The 21164-nt window shown below is 39.4% G+C and overlaps 2 protein-coding genes across 6 annotated transcripts in view; both read right to left on the bottom strand.

The window, feature by feature from the left end:
- Window positions 1-2211: 2211 nt before the first annotated feature.
- On the bottom strand, window positions 2212-13035 carry MTRF1L (mitochondrial translational release factor 1 like). 2 transcript variants are annotated; one of them, XM_030944601.1, is made up of 7 exons: window positions 12642-13035; window positions 11169-11248; window positions 9797-9980; window positions 6145-6308; window positions 5113-5230; window positions 3184-3320; window positions 2212-2589 (listed from the first exon to the last, which is right to left on the bottom strand). In XM_030944601.1, exons 1-7 carry the CDS (start codon window positions 12922-12924, stop codon window positions 2374-2376), a joined length of 1182 nt encoding a protein of 393 aa, XP_030800461.1. In that variant the 5' UTR covers window positions 12925-13035; the 3' UTR covers window positions 2212-2373. The 2 variants fall into 2 exon arrangements, with proteins under 2 accessions (XP_030800461.1, XP_030800462.1); XM_030944602.1 differs by lacking the exon at window positions 12642-13035 and adding an exon at window positions 12316-12396.
- Window positions 13036-17096: 4061 nt separating this feature from the next.
- Window positions 17097-21164, bottom strand: part of RGS17 (regulator of G protein signaling 17) — a 70107-nt gene continuing 66039 nt past the window's right edge. For all 4 annotated transcript variants that reach the window (XM_030944603.1, XM_030944607.1, XM_030944605.1 and 1 more), the window contains exon 5: window positions 17097-19664. In XM_030944603.1, the coding sequence (XP_030800463.1) occupies window positions 19476-19664 (189 nt within the window). In that variant the 3' untranslated portion in view covers window positions 17097-19475. The remainder of the gene's footprint in view (window positions 19665-21164) is intronic.

The following is a 21164-nucleotide window of genomic DNA, read 5'->3' as shown; positions in this document are numbered from 1 at the left end:
GCTTTTTAAAAACTTTAAATTTGGTGTCCAAAACCGCGGCAGCCAATGGCGAGGCGCCGAAGCGCCGGCCGCGGCCAATGGGCAGCGGGCAGGCGGCGGGGGCCAATGGGAGGTGCGGCGGGCGGGGCCGGGCCCGCCCCTCGCTTTCCCTCCTCGGCCGCCGGGGAGGGACGCGAGTGGTGCGTCTGCGGCTCCCGCGCGGGCCGCTCCCGCCCGCCCCTTCCTCCCGCCCTCGGCCCCGCACCGCTCCCGGTCCCGCAGGAGCCCGCGGCTGCCGCGTCCCGGTTCTGACTCGCGCCTGAGCGCAGCCTGGCGCCCAGCTACATCTGCGTCTGCTTGTTTAAATGGACGCGCTCGGGATCTGCACGTCGCCCCGGCGCGCTCCGAACGTGCAAAGCTCCTCTACCGGGAAAGGATTCTCTCTCGCACTGGAGATATTCAAGAACTGCCCGGATGCAATCCTGTGCCATGTGCTCTAGGATGACCAGGCTTAAGGAGGGTTGTTGGACTGCATGACCCACTGTGGTCCCTTCCAACGTGACTCATTCTGCGACTCAAGCCTGGCAGAGATCTGGGCTACTCGCCATAAAAGAGTTGTATTTATTTTATATGACCAACGCTACCAGTGGCTGCAGAGTGAGTAGGAGCACTACTGGGAGCTAGGCTGCCTGGACACCAGTGCAGGGATCCCCACCACTGCTCAAGGAGATTGCATTGGCAGAGACAACATCCCTTGCATTAAAATTAATACAGAGCAAGTGGGAGACTTCAAGACTTTACACAGTAAAGCTTGTCATGACAGGCCAAGGACAGTGAAGTCCTCCTATGTACAGCACCGTCAGACACCAGGTTTGGAATACCTCTGTAAGCCTCCTGCCAGAGCTACGTGATGTCTGTTTTTTCTCACACTGATCAGAGCCCGGTCACTTGCAAGGCAACAACACATTCAGTGTTCAAGAGCCAGATGAGAATAGGGAGGCAGGATCTGGCCAGACAGGTTACAGGCCAGAAGATCAGGGAAGGTCTATGGTGACAAAGACCTAAACAATTATCTAGGTTTCATGCAGAAGTCCAGAGTGCAGACCTGACCAATGGCCCTTATTTGTTTGGAAGAATATGAAATTGAACAGCAAACTCTATCTATCATTTGGCATAAGAAGGCCTGGCTTTAAGTCACGCCCATAGGACTGCCACAAGTGCTCTCCAGTGTTCCATTTACAATACTGATCTGGTTAGAATGAAAACTTCAGTCCTAGTTTCTGCTCCAACAGGTATCTAATTATTTTACACAAAAACTGAGTCAATGTTTCTTTTTACTTTTTGTATGTGCCAGTTTGGAGTTATAAAACTGGTAATAAATATACACCTAGGACTCATGCTTATCAAAAGGAAATATGTATGCCTCGTCTTATGCACACAGACATTTCTTCATCTGAAGTTAATGAATGTGTCTTAAATTAAAAGACTTGGAACTTAATCATAGTTACCATGCAGTGTTTACTAGAAAAAAAAATGATAATCAAATCAAATGTATCAAATGTTGTGAAATGCTGTTAAATAAACAGATAGAACCAGTAAGTGCCAATCATAGCACATAACTTTTAGAAAAATCAATAGCTTGAACATTCCCTTAAAACCATAAAGGAGACTCTGAACTGAAGTCAACTGGATACTAAAATATCAGACAAACAATATTGTAACAATTACTTTTATTTTTGACTCAAGAACAGAAACATTTGTTCCAAAACCAATTCATATGATGCATCACTTGGCTTCCATGGCTTTTTTTCCTCGGACAAGGAATATTCCTAAACTTGTTTTGTATTTATAAATAAGGGCCAGAAGGCCTTGAACACATGACGGAGATACACTTTGATTCCCTTTCCCATGACACACGTAAACGATTAATAAATATGTGGATAGATAGAGTGGGATCATTTATTTATCACTTTTTTCCAATCACTCAAACAAAATAAGATTTTTTTTGTTCTCACAAGTAAGCTCTTTCACAGTGTTGGTTGATGGTTAAGCCATAGTTTAAATGAAAATGGGAACTAGAAATAACTCCTTTTTTAATGCATGCATACCTTTTGAGAGTGGTGAATCACTCCTCAGTAGAAGTTAAAAACTGCTGTTACTTCAGGTACAGTCAAATAAACTTTTCAAAAGGATGACTGCAGCAATAATGTCTCATGTGAAGATAATAAAGTCTTTTACTTAGCAAGTAAGAAAACTGTTTAATATTCATGAGGAAACAAGTTGTGATGTTATTCATGATCTGAAAACAAGTTCCATTTTCTAGGTGGTGCTCTGAGAAGCTTCTTTGCAGACCAAGGTCTACATATGTTGTAATGGCCTGAGAAAGAACCATGTTCAGGATGAATTATTTTTTTCATTTTCTGAAATAATTTCCATTAGAGATTCATAATCAGCATATTCTCTCAGAGTTTGTATCATTTCATCTAGCATTTCTTCCCCTAGCATGAAAGACTCAACATGATGCACTGATCTGCTTATTCTGTGGTCTGTAATCCGGTCCTGTGGAAAGTTGTATGTTCTGATCTTCTCTGATCTTCCTTTAGTCCCAATCTGTTGAACAAGAAGAATCAGTTTACCATCATCCTAAAAAATGGTGAAATAGTGATTAGGCATATAAAGCAAAAGCCTTCTCTTCCTCACATGACTATACAAAATTCGTTAGCTACATAGTACTCAGATCACTTCTACAGCGGCCGTAATTGTTCTCAAACATGTAAAAGAACAATCTTACTGCATCTTTTTCTAATACTATTCTGGTTCTTCATGCTGCAATCCAGTTTGTTTCACTGGATCTCTAGAATTTACCTACTTCTGAAATTTTAAGTATGGCTAATATATAGCCCTTACTACTGCAGTAAAATGCAATGCTGTTGTTCAGACAGCTTGGGGATTCCACAATTTTGTTCTCCAGAGTGACCTAGTAGAAGGCATCCCTTCCCATGGTAGGAGGGTTGGAGCTAGATTGTTTTTAAGGTCCCTGCCAATCCAAACCATTCTGTGATTCTTTGACCTTTTTTGCCTCATTTAAATCCTTCCTGGGCTTCTGCTGCTCTGTATTTCCATTTACTACTTGCTGTTCAAAAAAGGTGTTACCCTAAAGACATATGCTTGTACAGAATTAGATCACAACTAAATGAAACTTACTTGAATCTTTCGAGCATAGTTTCTCTTTTTGGTTTCTTCTTCTAGTTTGGCGTTGTATAGTTTAGCACATAGCATTTGCATAGCCTTCTCTTTGTTTCTAATTTGGGATCTTTCTTGCTGACATTCAGCCACAATCCCTGTCAAAAATATCGTGACATTTAGCATTTAAGATTAACACATACGAAAAGAGCTCTGCAATTTCTGGAAGATTTTTTATATGTTATATTTGGCTGTTATATTTGGACTGGGAATGTAGAAGTCCAGGTTTATTAATGAGTAATGATACATTTTGGGAGAGACATGTAGGCTGAGTTGTACAGGTGCTTTAAGCCATAAGACAAATTTAATTCAGTGGAAATTTATTTCACCTGAACAACAAATGGATAATGAAATAAAAGATACGTGATGTGATCTGACTTATAAAAGACACCTTCATTACTTGTAAATTTTGGCCACAGTTCCAGGAAATGTAGGATTTAAGGAACAGTAAAATCCATAAGATAGTGAGTGCTTAGCATATGATCAGAATATGAAAAAGTGGGCACTATTTGATTTAAAAAAATACAAGGGTGTGCTTTCTCATCCCAAAACACACAATTAAAGGTAAGAAATGAAAAGCCAAAAAAAGAAGCAGGAAGAAGAAATACAGTACGAGCTAAGTTGTTACTTGGACTTATTAAGTTGCTCTGGTAATATTAGAGGATGATTTTATAACATTACATAGTATTATTTTCTGAAAGACTTATTTATAAACAACATTTTGGATCATGGTGAAGGTTTATAAAAAGATTTAGGATGAGAGAAATAGAAGAAACAAGAGGACAATTTTAAGGGAAGAGAGATCAGAGAAATGAAAAAGGGAAAGGTGGAAGAGGAAAAAGTCAGGAGCTAATGTGAGGTATGCACTCCCCCGTTAACTGTGCATTAGTGCAAAAAATTTGCAATACACTTTAAGGTTTCTATAACACACCCTAATAACTACCATCAGCAAAAACTAAGATCAATTGCTGGTTTTAGTTTGCTGCGTTTTTATCCAAACATACAGGCAATGCAAAACATTTTTATCTGGGGAATCTTTTTGTCACCATATAGTGAATAGAATTTTAACCTCTCCACTGCTTGCCTTCTGCTTTACTAGAGTGATGCAGTAAGTGCAGAATGGATTGATATTTTAATCACATACAAAGAAATGGGTGGCAAAAACCTGGATACATGAAGATAGAGGGCTTGGGATTACTCTGAAACCATGTAAAGCCTGACAAATGTTTGTGGTAGAGAAGAGGAAAAGTTAAAATGCAATGAAAGTAAAGAAGGCTGTTGTGAATTGCTCAAAGGGAAGTAAAAGGCTTAGGAATGGCAATAAAAAGCCCCCATACAGCTAAAATCAGATAGTGTTTGAGGGTGTATCTTATCCCTGCTATGTTTCCTAACCTGAGCCAGAGGGATGGGCCTCTTAATTATGTATGTCATCTACGGGAAGGGAGCCAGCAGACAAATGGGAGCTGGCATTCTGAGTAGATTCTGCAATTAAAAGTAATGTTTTAATATGAAAATAGCACGATCTCTCTTTTGGAGATTAGTCAAGAAAATTCAGATCATTAGATTTCAACCTATTCCATTTTTCAGTGTAATTTTCAATATCTGAAAGCTTAAATATATTTTTTTGATAGAAACTGATCTGAGTCCTTTTAGAGTGTCATGTTTAATAGCAAAATAATAGATTACCTAATGAAGACAGTAGTCTTCACTGCTAAAAACTGGAGTGGGCACAAGATGATGCGTTTAGACTAGTATGACTAGACATGAAAACTACATTAATCCTCTGCTGTACTGTTGCCCAGGTTTGAAAATAAAACCATTGTTTCAGAAGAAATTGTGGCAGCAGTTTTGGAATGTAAATCTTGTACTAAGGAAAGGATGAAGTAGCACCTGTTGGAATATGAACTATCCGCACAGCACTATCGGTGGTATTGACATGCTGGCCTCCAGCTCCACTAGCTCGCTTTGTTTCTATCCGTAGATCTTTTGGACTAATTTGCAGCCTCATCTGTTATGGGAGACAGAAGAAGAGAAAAAAAGTATTTTATGTTGTTTATTTCTAGACAGATATCAAATATGCACAGTCAGTTTATTTTAGAAGGCACATTCATGCAAGATCAAACTTCTGAACGCTTACAGGTACTAATTCAAATCCACTTATAAACATATTAAGAAATCTTGATAATCAGACTGGAATGCATCATGATGGAGACCCAGAAATGAGCCAAATAGTAACTTAATGCCTAACCATTGCTTAGCACTAATTTTCCTCTCTTCTGAGAGCTCTGCATTCTCTTCCAGCAGAGTTAACCAACATTTGAGCTTGATTGGATGGTTTTTAAATGAAATGGAAGACATTCCGTTTTTTGGCTTTGGAGTGGAGCAATAGTCTCTGTGAGGAAGGAGCAAGACAGTTGCAACGAAGTTCAGGAAGGAGTAACATCTTTGTCAATGTGCTACGTCAACATGAAACTAAGATCAAAACAAAGCTCAGCCCGTAGCTTTTAAGTAAGCAAATATAGCAAAATTGAATTATCATACATTTTAGAACGGGCAAGAGAGGACACTACAAAAATGGGAAAGAGGAAGTGCTAAAAGAAGTAATCTATGAGCTTGGTAAAATGATGCAGTCTTTTGTTACTTTTCAGAAAATGTAGTTTTCCATAAAGCATGCAAGAACATCACAGTGAATGTTTAAGTCATAGTTAAATATACTCTCAGTGACTTTACTGAAATTAGGATTATGAGAAAAGACAGAAATTCTCTACTCCATCCCTGTGATAAAAATAAAATAACAAATATGACCTAATTTAAAATTAAGATTAAAGAAGTCATTATGTGAGAATATCAAGAGAGGCAGAAAACACTTGGTATCAAACATTGCTCCTGGTAAGTTCTGTTATACTGAAAGATAAATATTACCTCAGCGGGTTGGGGTAATATTGCAACAGTCATTGTGCTGGTGTGAATGCGTCCTTGTTTTTCTGTCTTTGGTACCCGCTGAACACGATGCACTCCTCCTTCAAACTTCATGTATTTGTAAGCCTCAACACCTGCAATACTAGCTACTGCATGTCTTAGGCCACCTTAAATAGAGAAGAAAAACACTTGGAAACCTTTAAGAATGGCTGGTACTATGCTGTTATACTTCAAACAGTGTATTTACACACCTCTGTCATTTGTCTCTTAAAATGATGATTTTACCATTTAAACACTTGGGCGAAATTACGCCAAAAATGGAAGGACAACCTTAAAGCCCATCATATTTACTCACACACTACTACTAAAGAAATGGACTTTCAACTTGTCTTTTGTAGAGTGCAATTTATTTTTAAATACATTTTTTATGCATCTTAAATACACTTGTATCAATTTTTCTGGAGCAAACAGAACATAGGTTCTTGCACCTCTTACCAATACCTCCAGGCAAACCCTTGACAGCAACATCCTTACAAGCATTGAACAGCTTGGAACTTGGAAGTCAAGCCCATAGCAATCACGACTTTGTGACTGTTTGTTGCTCTACTACTTTATGACATTCTTGATCTTCCTTGTTCACTGGTGTGCAGTATAACTGAAGGACCAGAGAAGTGATGACACTATAAATGAACATAAGTTTTCACCCATTTTTGTTTTCAATGCAACACAATTCCCAAATCCCATTCTCAGCACAGTGGGTAGTGTGTCAAGGGACTAACTGAAGAAGATACAGGTGGCCTTGAAAGAGTATTGGTCTTCAAGCCTTGCAATATGAAACTACAGCTGAGGAAAAGAAGAGGCACACACTTCTCAGAAATACTGGTTTAAGCTATATGTCAGACTAAGGAGCTCAACCACAGGAACAAGACAACAGCTTTTTAAAAAAGTAAAATGAAGACAACATGGAATCTGAAATTACCCTGTGGAGCAGGAAAAAGTCACCTGCCAGTCACAGGCCAGTTCGTTCACCTTCATGGATGTGTTTGTTCAGTCATAACTTTATTAAAATATATATTGTTTTACAGTCACATTGGTGAAAGATAGGAAGAGGCAGTTTGGCTTTCAATTTCACATCATTTTTATCCTTCTGCTTTAAAAATTTGTAGTGGCATGTGTACCTACAGTGCTTAGAATAAGATGACCAAGAAACTGGTTCACATGACAGGTATGTAGGTCATACTGCTTCAAACTGACTATTACCAACACAGGTTTATCAAGAATTGCAGTGAAATCTAATGAAATTTTGACAGACTTTTTATGTTGGCAGAAAAGTTGTAGGCTTGTTTAATGAAGTTAACTCTTGATAACTATGTGTTTGCCCCTTTCATACAAACTATCCTGTCCCAATCTATCCTGATATCTGATCTACTCAGAACAAAGTATGAGTTTGTGCTCATTTTTTATGTGGCATCTTAGATCACAGAAAAATCCCACATCTGTGTCTCTGCCTGCCACTACAGGGTGAGAAGCAGAGGATAAATAATGACACGTGAGTTTGTGCTTAATCTTCAACATATTATTTTTGCATAGTGGCATCCCATGGGGTAGGTCAATAGTCATTAAGAGTGGACTGTAACCTGTATTTTATTGCAACTTTATTTAACATGCACCTGGTTCACACATGCTCACCTTAAGATTTCAGATTCAGGAGTTCTCTGAAATAAGGGAGACTGACATTTTAACACAGGACCTCGCTTTTGCTCTTGTGATCAATAAAAAATGGAATGTGGGTAGGATGTAACAGCCCAGTGTCATCAGCATCCTTAGCCCCACTCTTATGCAGCACAGCACAGACACTTTGAACCTGAGGGTTCAAATATGCATTTCATTGGCCATGCAATGTATACTGTGCCTACCACCCAATTTTTCTCCAGCATCTGTTTTGATAATATGCGGTCAAACAAAATCAAAAAATAACAAAAGGCTGACAAAAGCTAGGACTTCCTTTATTTTTCCCAAGAGTTACATCCTAAATGTTAATTAAGGTGCATAAACAAACCCTTAGCAAAACAGACTTTAAAATAAACATATAACTATTTCAAAAATAGCCCTTTACAAGAGAAAATATGGATAGATTTATACTAGGTTCACATATTAGTTCCATTTCCCATTTAAGGCATTAATGAGAATATCTCTGAGGGTGTGGGCTCCTTGTCCAAGGATTGAGCTTTCACCAAAAGGGTAGCCAAGCCCAACTCCCTTTTTCTTCTAATCATAGGACTGTAAGCTGAGTCAGATCTGAATTACAACTATTCCATAGCAGGGAATTTTCAGCCAAATCAGTGGACTGATCCAATTAGCACAGTGGCCTCAACACTGCTACAGCTGAGAAAGAAGAAACATACAACTGGCTGGAAGATGAGACAGGCTTTGCTTAAGCTGATTGAAACTGTACTCTGAAGGTGAAGTGTGTGAGACTGCTGGGGTTTACCTAATCCAAGTCTTGCCTCAATGGAAAGGCTACTCTCCTCTCCCCCTAGTTTGTGGAAAAAAAAAGACCCAGACCCTTCCTCTTTTCTGTTTACATCCATCTAATGTGTACAATGTTTATTCCATTCACTTAAAAAAAAACCAAACCAGATTTCTGTTGGCTTTGATGGCTGAATTGGTTCAGGTCCTAGCAAAGTGTTTGCCTGGTCATGAGTGGGGATGAACATGATTTTGTTCCTTCAGCAACAAGATGCACTCTAATATGAAGCTTCTCATCCCTATCACCACGTAAACTGTATAGACAGTTTACTTGGCACATGAGCTCTTAACAATATAAGAAGTTTATTAATATTACCAAATCTAGATAATAGAAAATAAGGAATTCAAGTGTCATAAGTTTTTTTTTTAAGTATATTATTTGAATTATTAGTAGTCACTCTAGAGGGGAGTGAGCCACTCTAGAAGGAAGCCTGCATTCATGTTCATGAACTTGAAATAAGATACTTACTAAGAACTCTAAAGAAACATATTAAAACAGTTTACAAATATAACACTTTTGAAAACCAAATTCTAATAAAGATTTTAACAGATGTTACAGATGAACTATATCCAAATATCTCATTCCCTCATATTATAGATGAGATACTATTACAAATAAAATTAAAATGTTTTAAATTAAACTTCAAGAATTTTTTAAAATAAAACTGATTCCTCTATGCTAATAGATCCATAATAAAACCCAGATTTTTCAATCGTCCACCAACCTAATCTATAAACAATAAAACATTAGATAACTAAGTAGAATACTTCAGCCAAATAAAGTTTACTAAGTCTTTATTAAAAAAAAGCTAAACCAACATATCTGTATAATTTTCTAAATTTCCTTCTGCCAAGCTCATGTCTTTCAATAGTTTTAAAATATAGAAATGAAATTACTGAAAGACAAATTTTCTTTGTAGCACTTTAGTATTTTACTAGTTTTTCTGAAATGGAGTTTCATGCCCAAATACAGAAGCTGAAGAGAACTGTACTCAGACATTCAAACAATATTCCACTTCTAAAATTAAGATAGTGCAAATTAGTTTCCTTTACTTTGGAAATTAAAATATCATATGAATGAGTGTTTCAACTTGAATTAGGAAGTTACAGTTTTTTCATTACTGACCTAGTTCACTGGGAAAGTATTCTAAAACTTCAAATTTCCACTTTTTATAAGCAGCATATCGTTGATACATATCAAATATCTCCGAGGTGAACAGCATGGCTTCCTGCCCTCCAACTCCAGCAGTTACTTCCATGACAAGATCACTCTCATCTGTTTCTTCTGAAGGAATCAAAAGCAACACTATCTGTGAATACAAAAGCACCCAGCTAAGACTCCTCTCTGACACTGCTGTCCACACCTGAGTCAGTGTAAAACGCCAGACCCGCCTGTAACTGTTCCAGGCTGTGTTCTCCTGCCCTGAGGACAGGAATCAGCCAGGCAAAGGTGTGCAAGGGTGATGCTGCATTGCAGGAAGGCTCCCTGTGTCTGTTCAGGGTCACAGGAGCCAGCTACAGAGGCCTCTCTTGAGAGCCACAAAGCTTCACAGAAGTTTTTAATCCATCAGGAGCACTGGGAGGATAAACCACAGGATACATGCCTGTTCTTGCAACACAACTGAATCCAACTCCCCTTTAATTCTGTCTCAGCTGCAGAGCTAAGAAGGATGTTCAGGAGCACAGTCCTTCAACAACAACACAAACGTATTATTTGTTTATTTATTTTTTAAAAAGAGTCTGATTTGAAAAAGAAAGATATACCAAAACCAAAAAACGATCAACATTTTGCATGCTGAATCAAAATTCTGGATGATTTGTAAATGCTTTTAAATCCTCATCCTCTACTAGCATTGGGTAATGTTTCTTTCCACAGACAAGGAACACCTTTTGGCAACATCATAAATATTTACAAAAATATTAATAAAGTGACTGTTGTATTGCTGTTGGAGGAATAAAGAATACAGCCATAGCAGCTTCTACAGTTAAATTGAAACAGCCTGTTTACCTAAGGATTTTTTTTGTTAAATAACATAGATACTCTGTAAAATTTATATAAAGTAGCAGCCTAACATAGTTACATAGTATTACTTTTTTTCAAACCAACCAGTGAGTGACACTATGTAAGTTTAACGTTTCCAATGGCTAAAGGGTTGAACATCCATAAAGATACATCCAGAGAAGACAAACTATAGCACCTATTTAAAAAGATACTTTGATTGAAACATTTTCAGGTACAAACAGGCACTAGCTTACAGGATGTCTTTTATAGCACCTGATTTTTTCATTTTCCTTAGCTAACAGACACTGTCTGGGGACTATAACTAGCACAGTGGGGAGGAAGAAGAACTTATCACATACATCTTGATGAGAATCCTAGAATGGTTTGGGTTGGAAGGGGCCTTAAATACCACCTAGTTCCAACACCCCCAAGAAGGCAATTTGGCATTGTTATTTAAGAATGGCAAGGAAACAGGGGCTTTATAAGGGGATCTAACCTGTTGTTTCAGTTCAGCTATCTCTTCTTCACAGGAAGCAATTTCTGTTTCTGCAAGCTTCCGGAAATCTTCATTATCATCTGAAATATTTGAGTATGGTTAATCCTCAGACATATATCAGTGCCATTCTAAGAAAACCTTTTAAAAATATAACCACATGAAGAACTTACTTTACCTAAAAAAAAAAAAAAAACAAACCCAAACCAAAACGACATTACCACACAACCCCTCCCTCCCCAAAACACTAAATCTGTTAGAAAATCAAATTACTAATATGCTCTGTAAAGGAGATTCTAAGTACATATTAAGTGTTTTCTGATCCTGTGCAGATATAAGACATGAGAAAAATCTGAAATAAAAGAATTTCTGTTAAAACATTCAAAACTAAAATTCAAGCCAACCATAAAAAACAACAATTACTGTGCCGGTGGTCAAACAATAGCACAGGTTGGTTGTGAATTTCCATCCTTGGAAATACTCAAAACCTAACTGGGCAAAATCCTGAGCAACTTGTGGGTGACCTTGCTTGAGCAGGAGGGTGGACTGGGTGATGTCCAAAGGTCCTTCCCACACCAGCCATTCTGTGGCTCTAAAGAACTATTTTCTGTATTTCAGTGTGGCAAGAACATAAAGGATTAAAGAGCACAGTGGCTCCAAAATTGACACTCCTTGTTAAAAGGACTGAGGCTCCTATCACTGTATGCAAAAATCTGAATACTACAGTTCACTGGTTCTAGGGAATACTTAATCATCTAACGAATGTTTATTGGTGCTAAAATAGTCCATATCCACATTTTAGTTTTCTAACTGCTATCAAAAAGAAGTTTGATTCTCGGTTAAAAAAAGCAGCCCATTATTTGGCAGAACTAAACGTGCACAGCTTCTGACACACAACAAAGTCAAATCATGGTGTGGAGACAGCAGATTCAGGTGCTGACTTCTATGACTGCCAAAACGGAGACAGGCAGGTGGACTGGGCTGTCTTGGCAGCAAGGGAAAGATGGATTAAAGAAAAAAAAAAACTCCACCAAAACTTTAGAAGTTTTCTCTCCCCGATTAGTTATCTTTGTTTTATATGAAATAGCTTCCAGCATCAGCACTTCCCACGCCGGCGGAAGTACTTCCCCCACTCATTCGCACTCACTACCTCTGCTCGGGCTGTTTCCTTTGCCCGCGGAAGGCCCTCGGGGGGCGCCCCGGGCTCCCGGGGGTGACGCGTGCGTTGTCACCGGCCCGCCCCCGCCCCCCCCCCCGCTCGGGGACACAGCGTCCCCCGCGCGCGCTCCCGCCATCCCTCCCAGCAGGTGCGCCGCGCCACGCGCCGGACTCCGCCCTCCCGCCCCACCCAAGGCCCACTCGCCCAATGGCGTCAGCGCATGCAAACGAACCCCGCCCTCTGCCCGCCCCCTCGGGGCCGCTCCCCGGTGACGTCACGCTCGCAGAACAAGCCCCGCCGCGCGCCCCGTCCCGCACCTCGCGCCAGCTCGCGCGTGTCGCGCAGCTCCCGTTCCTTGTCGCGCAGCCGCCGCACGCGCGCCGCCAGCTGCGGCGCCGCCCCGCCCTCGCCCCGCGCGCGCGCCTCCAGCAGGCGGCGGAGGGAGGGCGCGGCGAACAGCTCCTCCAGGCCGGGCCGTGCGCTCAGTCCGCGCCGCGCCGGCAGCCGCCATCCCACCGGTGCCGCCCGGAGGCTCCGAGGGGGCAGCGCGGCGGCTCGGTAGCCTTGCGCCGCGCGGAGAGCCCGCGAGAGCAGCCGCATGTCTGGCTGGGGCCGGATCGCGGCCGCCCTCCTGTCGTTCGGGCGTCACTGCCGTTCCGGAGACGCCCGAACGCGCTTGGCAGCCTCCCTTCCGGATTTCCGGAAGTTGCCGAAGAGACTCGGCACTGGCTTTGGGCGCAGTCGGAAGTCATCGGGTCTCCGGTGGCGGAAATGGCCGAAGTGGTTCGTCTTCCCTCGGCTCGCGGTGTCCCGCAGTGGGGCGGGCGGGCTCTGATTGGCCAGCGCTGACGGGGCGGGGCTCTCCCTCATGGCCCGGCCGGGCGCCCCGCGCGCCCTCTGCAGGCCCCGGAGGAGGGTGTTAGTCATTCTGAATCAGGGAAAAAAAAAACCAAAAAACAAAAAAACTTCAAACCTCATCAAATCCTCCGTACCTCAAGCTTATAAGCCGGACTTCTGAGCAAGAGCCTCGGGGGTACTGAGGTTTTTACTGGAGTGGTTTAAAGTCTTGCATAGGTAAGAGTGAGGGTGGTGGGGAGTGTGAGCTGGGTCTTTGGATATCTGGGTTACTCTCACAGACCTTCTCTCTCCAGAAGAAATCTTCAGAATTAAAGTACACTGGGGACGACCGTGCAAAAATTGTGGAAGGATGTCCCCGTACTGAAAGCAGGTGAAAAATTAAGCATTTAGAGGAAAAGAAATGAATTGTCAGAGGAACCAAAAAGGGCAATTCAAAGTGCCTTCACATCAGAGATTAGCGGTGAGACTAAAAGACAACCCATTTACACAATACAGATCTGAGCACAGTGTTTTACATGGAAGTTTCAAGTGGGAAAGCAGTAAGGATGCAGCCATTTAGGAACTGTGTGTTGTAGGATGATCTGGGCAAATCCCTCCTGAAATGCAGACCAAGTGCATATTACCTTGTTTTAGATAGCAACATTAGTGAGATTCTTGGCTAAACTTACAACAGTTTCAAGATTATATTTTATTATAGAAATGTGCAACTATCCATAAAATTTCATTAGGGAGTATTTTGTATTACAATCATTGGAGGAGTCAGAGTTGTGTCCTTGCCTTCCTTCTGTCCTTGTTCATGTCTTACCAGAACCAGGCTATCATATCTTACAACTAAATTACAGTGTTGGAATAACAGTTACTTCCTTATGAAACATTAGTAAATTGTTATTTTCACAAATATATTATCAAAAGCAAGAGTAATTCTTAAAAATCTAAGTAGTTCTGGTAGTCAGAAAAGAAAACATGGAAGTTTTTGTTCTATGATGGAAATCCAAAGGCCAGTGTGCGAATTTGTTATTCAAAATATTAGACATTAAAGTGAATGGTTACATAAAAATGTTTTCCTATGATTTCAAGTGCGCAACTTTGGATAAGGTGTATTGGCAAAATACAGTGTAGCAATAATTTATAAGTAAAAGTCACACTGGAAGATCTTTGTGGAGAATGTACAGTCTGTGTGAGTTGTTAAAAACTCACTGTTAAAACACTGTTAAAAACCCCAGGCTATCACTTCTGAAATCTCACCCACCAAAAGCTTCCTTTGCACCCACTACTGCCTGTCCATTGAGTGCCTTGAAGTCTTCTTCCAGAAGCATAAAGGAAAAATTACCCAATTTATGGTTTTGCAGACAAAATATTTTGATGTTCTGTAACAATCAATGAGAGTCTAAGATCTGTGTGAGCCCAGCTTGTGAAGAGACATATGGAAAACTCAGGAAACTTAGAGTAAGGGGTAAATAAGATAAAGCTTTTGAGAAAAAAAATGTGATCTGAGTCAAAGACTGATGGTCAGCCTTTGAATCACCTTAATGATATCCCTGTTTTAAATGAGAAGGGTGGATTTCCATAGAGTGAGTTCTTGGATAAAGGAAGAGGCAAAATCAGGCTTTTGGTATAAAGTTAAAATAATGTGAAGACACTGTTTCTGTCAAGTCCTTGTCCAACTGATTTTGGCACTATTTTGCTTTGTTCTTTCATCCCACCAACATCACTTGTACTGCTGGCAGAAGTATTCAGGACATGTTTGAAGAGAGATGATGGTTTGTCACTGCAAATGTACTCAGAATATTGGTAAACAGGATGGGACTTGCGTCGCTGTGTCCCTGTCGCAGGATGTGCTACCGTGCTACTCTTGGGTCTCTTAAGAAATAACAGCATTATAGGCTGAGAAAACCCTATTTGGAACTTGGCAGTTTCACATGATTCAGACCAACTTGGAGGAGATATTGCAGCTATCTGCCTATGTGCAACCTTATTTTTTTGCTTTGTTGGATCTCATAAGGGGTCAGGCTCTGTTGACTGGGTCAACAGTGCCAGGAGTAGGATCAGACATTGTGGAAATACAGACTTTGCTCCTTGTAGAGGTGTAGAGAGTTGCTGAAGTTACACTTTCTTGTATCAGCTTTGATTGCTTTTGCATTGGTGTTGTGGAATACTTCTGTTAAATGGCTTTTGCAACCACTTCCTGCATATGGAAGGTGTGGGTTCCTAACTATGCTCACAGCATGGTCAGTCCAGCAAGCTGCTCTTACTGAAAAAAACCTCCACCTGATTTTAGGTATTGGCTCCTTGTAATTGAGTTTGCTGCCTAGGGAATCAAGTTTAGCATGAGATGACGTCTTAAACCCTGGCTGTTGGAGCTAGACTGTAGGTCTCCTTTATTTCCTTGTTTTAGACCACAGCCTAGCAGCACTTCAGCATTTTTTTAATTTAAAAAGTAACTATTGCTAGCTGAAGTGTGGTTTGTGTCCACTTTCTGTTGTCCTGCAAATGAACTATGTGGACTCCACAGGTACTCAAGCGAGTTATGGACTGGTTGTGGACCTGGAGGTGCTATGACCACGTTCCCATAGTACCGTGCCGTAGCTGTTTAACCTGCAGCCCAGCCACCTGTGTCACCAACCTGTCTTTTCTCCATCAAACCTTGAGTCTCCTTCGCACCACATGTGCCTTCAGGCTAATCTGAATGTTCATGATACTGTCTCTGAGTTTTGCTTCATTCTGGGTATCCCAAACTACCTTAAGCTCGGTTATGTGAAATCTGGCTGTAAACAGCTAAGTTGAACACATGTGTAACACAGTATAGATTGAGTTTCTTTTCAATGTAAAGGACAGGAGGGTACAGAAGTACTCTGCTTATTTTTGGCTCTTTGGCATTACGTTCTATTTGACAGGAATTTAAAACACCAGGCAAAAGTGACAAAAAACATAGCTCACTTTCTGTAGTGCACTTGCTGTATACATTCTCATGAAAAACTGAAATACAAGTTAAATACATACTTATTTTATTCCAAGCTATAGAATAAGTGTATTTAGGCAGTTTTTCAAAGTGTATTGTACACTGCATGCACAATAAATCAGTTTAATAGCTTGACTTTTTTACAGTTTGTGTTCAAAGAACTGTATGATAGGCAATGAGATCATGTTACTTATTGTCCATTTGGACCACATCCATTTTTGTCATAAAAAAATTTGGGAAATCCAAACCGATAAACGGAATGTATATTAAATGTTTTAATGTGAGCATTTGCTCCAAGAAAGAAACTTTACATGCTATGTTCAATTTTTTAAATCCTTCCCAACAGAGGATTTTAGACAATAAATTTTGAACGTGATTTCATTGCAGTATTACACTGAAGATTGGTGTAATATTTTTCAAAATTATGTCACAGTTTCCAAATACAGATTTTGGAACCTTAAGCTAGAAATCAAGGTAATATTTTAGGGCCTGCACATCTAGCTTTAAACCTGTCTTGAAAGGATGACTTGTCTGTGTTGACAAGAATTTCTACCTGTATGAAATATCTTATAAAGATAGCTTATGACTAGCAGGTCACCATCAAATAGTAACATTAAGAATATTCAAGTCTACATTTGTCAAGACTTATGCATGCAGTTTTGTCTCTTACACATTGCTTAGATGTGTGCACTAAATGTGTTGTGCCTCAAACACCAACAACTTGAAATTACACTATGTAAATATATACATATATGATGCTGTATATGTTTAGTACCAAGTAAATATAACTAGTCAAATGATACTAGACATATATAGGACCATAGTTAAATTCCAATTAAGAGAAAAGCAAGAAAATTTATTTTTTTCCTAACAGCATTTCACAGTAGAAGGAGGCAGTCCTTTCTCACTGAATTTTTCCCCCTCAGGATTTGTAAACATCATAGCTCGTATTCTATCAGTATAATAATTGAATATTTTATTCATAATGGTAAGTAGCTAACCAACATGAATAAAGTTGTCATAACACGGTAGCACTTTCAGACAAAACAGGTATTTATTAAAAGAAACATTTATAAATATTTTGTCTTGCATTTTAAACTACATTTTCATAAATAACAATATTTAAAAGTGCTGAATATGGTAGGATAGTCAGCAATGCCACTGTAAACAGATTTGTTTTTCCACTTTGCGGATTTTTGTTTTAGATCTCATTTTGTCAAACACTACAACAGTTAAAATATTTGCATAGGGAATAGAGAATAGCCCTTTTAATCATCTCCTGAATTCTATATAAATTACAAAACCAAATCAGTTTAAGAAACAGTTTGTTAAATTGTTCATATATATATCCAAAAAAAGCACACAGGTTTCAAGTAAAAAGAATGACTAAAAAATTCCCCAAACCTGCTATCTGAAGCATGTTCAATAAATTAAGAAAATCAGAGGTAGTAAAACAAAGGGAAAAAAATAAGCCCCAGAAGATAAACTAAGACCTGCATGCTCTCAGTTACGGTGCCACAGCAGACCTGCCTCGGCAGCAGCAGCTCCCGCCAAAGCTGGCACCAGAGGCTGCCTGCAGGGAGTAACTGAGGGCTTGGAGCCAACTGTGCTCAGGCCAGATTCCACTCGAGGACACAACTGCCAGACCTTGCAGGCCAATCGAAAGCGATGGGCTCATGCCATGTTTAGTCCTACATAAGTGAGAAGAACCTTGCCTCTTAAGTCTTAGTATGGTTGTCAGTATTAAATATATATATATATACATATACACACAAACATATATATATATATATATATATATATATATTTAACAAGTTTTCAGAGCAATTTCTTGGTGTATCTTTAGCAGTTTATGAGGGATGCTAACACTCATTTTGCTTGTGTATGGTAGGTATGAAGATGGGTTTTTTTAAGTTCCAAGTCACTGTCTCTTTAAACATCAAAATGTGTCCTGAAACTGGACATTCTTTGATAAAAAGGCCAAGCAAACACCTATTAAAAACACCATGGCAGCCTGGTGATGGGAGTACTGTGCTGCCTTAGCTATGATATAAGGGCTCAGTACAGGAATCTTTACCCAGGAAAGATACCCCTTGTGTTTCTCTAGGCATTTTGCTTGGGTAAGATCTGTGGGTTTAGAAGCCCTTGAAGTTTGGTTTATATTACTCTCCAAACCCCTTGTTTTCAAGGAGTTGTTCAAAATCAATGAGGCTAGAAGCTAAGTCTTCTTTAACCTGCCACCTCGTAAAACATTACTTCATTTAAAAACATTTTTTACCAGATTTAGCTTTCAAAAAAAATATCTTACAGAACAGATGCAGTTCATCAAAATGTTCTAAAATGCTCTAAAATGCTACATGTAGGCAATCTTTTATTAAATTTCTTTATTCAAAAAACTAAATTATCAAGCTTTTTGTGTTGTTTCTTGTTGTTTTTTTTTCTGAAGTACATAACATTATACAACAGTGTTAGAACTGGATAGCCAGTCTTTAATAAATCAATTACAGTATCTGACATCTGAAATGTACATTGAAAATCTTTGTTCTTTTAACAATTAAACAATATCAGCGCATAGATTGTGTCACCCAGAAATGGATCCCTTTAAGTGATTTGTGCTTTTTTTTTCTCCTTTTATTTTTCTTTTTCTTTGACATTGCAAACTCTGTAATGAAAATGCCACAGTTTTGGCAGTGAACAACCAGAGGAATCCTCCGCTTGATTCATTTTAAATAAACAGTGATAAATAGCTCTTTTTCTCTGTACAGAAATATTGGCTTCAAAAAGTCAGTGTATTGTACTCAGTAGAGCATATAGAGTAATGCTACACCTTAAAAATTGGCTTTTTAGTTAGTGATGTTAAAAAATGCAAGCCTCTTTCTGGTTTGCTGTAATTGTTTCTATGTACCATAGGACTGTATTGCACAAAAAAAAGTTTTTAAATACAGCTATAATTTATGTTATTGGATTAAATATTGCAACAACTAAGTGGTAAGTGAAGCAGTTTTACCTTGCACATGCAGTGTGAGGATACACAAGGAGACTGTTCATAAAACTACAAATACATCATTGCAATCTTGACTGCAGTAGGGTGAAAGGAGTGTGAAACAAATGTATTTTGGCAAATCCATTGATCCCCTCCCACACCATCTTAAGCAAGGAGGACCTTGGTAAAAATGTAGACAGAGACCATAATATGTATTTTTTTTCTTCACAGTAGCCTGAGTAGTGCTAAACTGTAGTTCTCCAGGAACCCAGCTCCAGATGTTATTAAACTAATTTTCTTCCATCCCACCCACCAAAAAAAAAGGCAAGTTATTTTGTTTGAAAATTAAAACTAAGTTTCAGAAGTAGAGCCCGTAATACTTTCAACAAGAGACTTATAAATCTGAGAGTTCAAAAACCTTGGAAAAGAGTCTCTGTGCATCAAGGTGTATATCTGGAGCTGGGCATCTTCATACATGTGAGGGCTGGGATCCAACAAGTTTCTGTTGATCACTTCTCTCACCCGGGAATCAAGACTAACCTGAAGAAGATGAGCACAGAATAATAAAACAATATCATTGGAAAAGCTGTAATATGTCTCTTTATTTCTCAGGGCTCCATTGAACATGCTGAGTTTATCAGTTACTCAAGTAATGCTCTGTGCTTCTTTCAGAACCATCACACAATTACTGGGTAATGCACTGAGACCATCATCTCTATTTCAGTTTTGACTTGGTCTTTGCATCCCTCTTAAGATCTGTGCAATGAAATGCAGCTGTATAGCAGATTAAACTGCAGTTTTCCAAAATATATAGTTTTACCTTAAAAAATAATTTGTATGCATTTAAAAATGTTTCTCTGAAATGAATGTTGAATTACCCACATTCAGAGAGCTGCAGGGTTTTTTTCTGAGCATTTGTGGTTAAAATTTTTGAAGATTTCTATTTATCATTCTTATCTGGCTGCCCTAAAGATTTTTTTTCTGTTTCTTTTTCAGGCACTACATTTGCTCCTTACAAATTACACAGGGATTTTTATCATTTTTATTGTGTTAATCTCCCCATTATTATTAACTATTCCAGATTTTTTCTTCTTGTCAGAACTCTTTAACATCTGGTAATTCATACTTTCAGGAGATCATATATCCATATTGAAGTCGTTAGCAAGTTTCAGTTTTAGCTTCTCATTTACTTACCATTTGTGATGAACTCCTGTGCCTAGGCAGGCAGAAAAGGGCATATTATGCTTGGGATGAATGCCCTGATGATTTTAGAATATCCTTTAGAAAACTGAGTGAATGTACAGTTTATCCACAAAATGCTATAAAACCTACTAAATTAATGCGTTCTGGATTAAATGAAATGGCAGCAGCAGCAAGGACCACTGGGACCAGCAAAGGTTTACTCAGCTAAGAAGAAAAGGGCTAAAATCCTGAGGAGATAAATGCCAAGAAGAGATCAGTTGAGATACTGTGATTTACACCAAGTCGCAATCTGACCCTACTGCTCTGCGACTGTACAAAGATATTCATACTGTCTGACGGGTTGACTTCAACCCTGGAAAGCTCCATGTATTAAGATACCTTGATACATGAAGGATGGTAACCAAGATGAAAACAGAATATGTTTGGATGTGTGAGCCTGTGCTTTCATACATGGTGAAGCAAAGTCTTTGAAAAATGCTGGTGTGGTGTGCTATAGTATGGTACGGCACTGAGAAGTAAATATACATTTTCATTCTGTCTTCAGTACCAGCAGTAGCATCTGACATTGTTGGTTTGTTGGCGTACTGGAGTACGCTACTGACAGAGCAGACAAGCTTTCTCCTCTAATATTTGCTCTCACTTGGTTATCAGTCACACAGCACAATTATGAGAGACTAGTGGTGCTGCTCAGCCAGTGAGTGTGGGCAGGAGTACAGTACTTATGGTAGTTTTGCGCGGCAGTGTTGCAACCATGTGCCTTCAGAATGTGTTTGAATAGATTTCAAGCCCAGACCATTGCATTTCTACAGCACAGAAAGGACACTAAGATTTAAGCAA

The sequence above is a fragment of the Camarhynchus parvulus genome, chromosome 3 (assembly GCF_901933205.1).
Source record: "Camarhynchus parvulus chromosome 3, STF_HiC, whole genome shotgun sequence".
Taxonomy (NCBI): Eukaryota; Metazoa; Chordata; class Aves; order Passeriformes; family Thraupidae; genus Camarhynchus; species Camarhynchus parvulus.
This window is presented reverse-complemented; position numbering and strand designations above follow the sequence as displayed.

What these genes read in the sequence shown, in the direction of transcription:
- MTRF1L (XM_030944601.1), bottom strand. Translation starts at nt 12,924, where the DNA reads ATGCGGCTGCTCTCGCGGGCTCTCCGCGCGGCGCAAGGCTACCGAGCC. An exon ending in TAGCTGAACTGAAACAACAG is followed by an intron (nt 9,981 to 11,168) that starts GTTAGATCCCCT and finishes TTGTATTCACAG; the next exon opens with ATAGTGTTGCTTTTGATTCC. An exon ending in ATACTTTCCCAGTGAACTAG is followed by an intron (nt 6,309 to 9,796) that starts GTCAGTAATGAA and finishes TCTCTATTTAAG; the next exon opens with GTGGCCTAAGACATGCAGTA.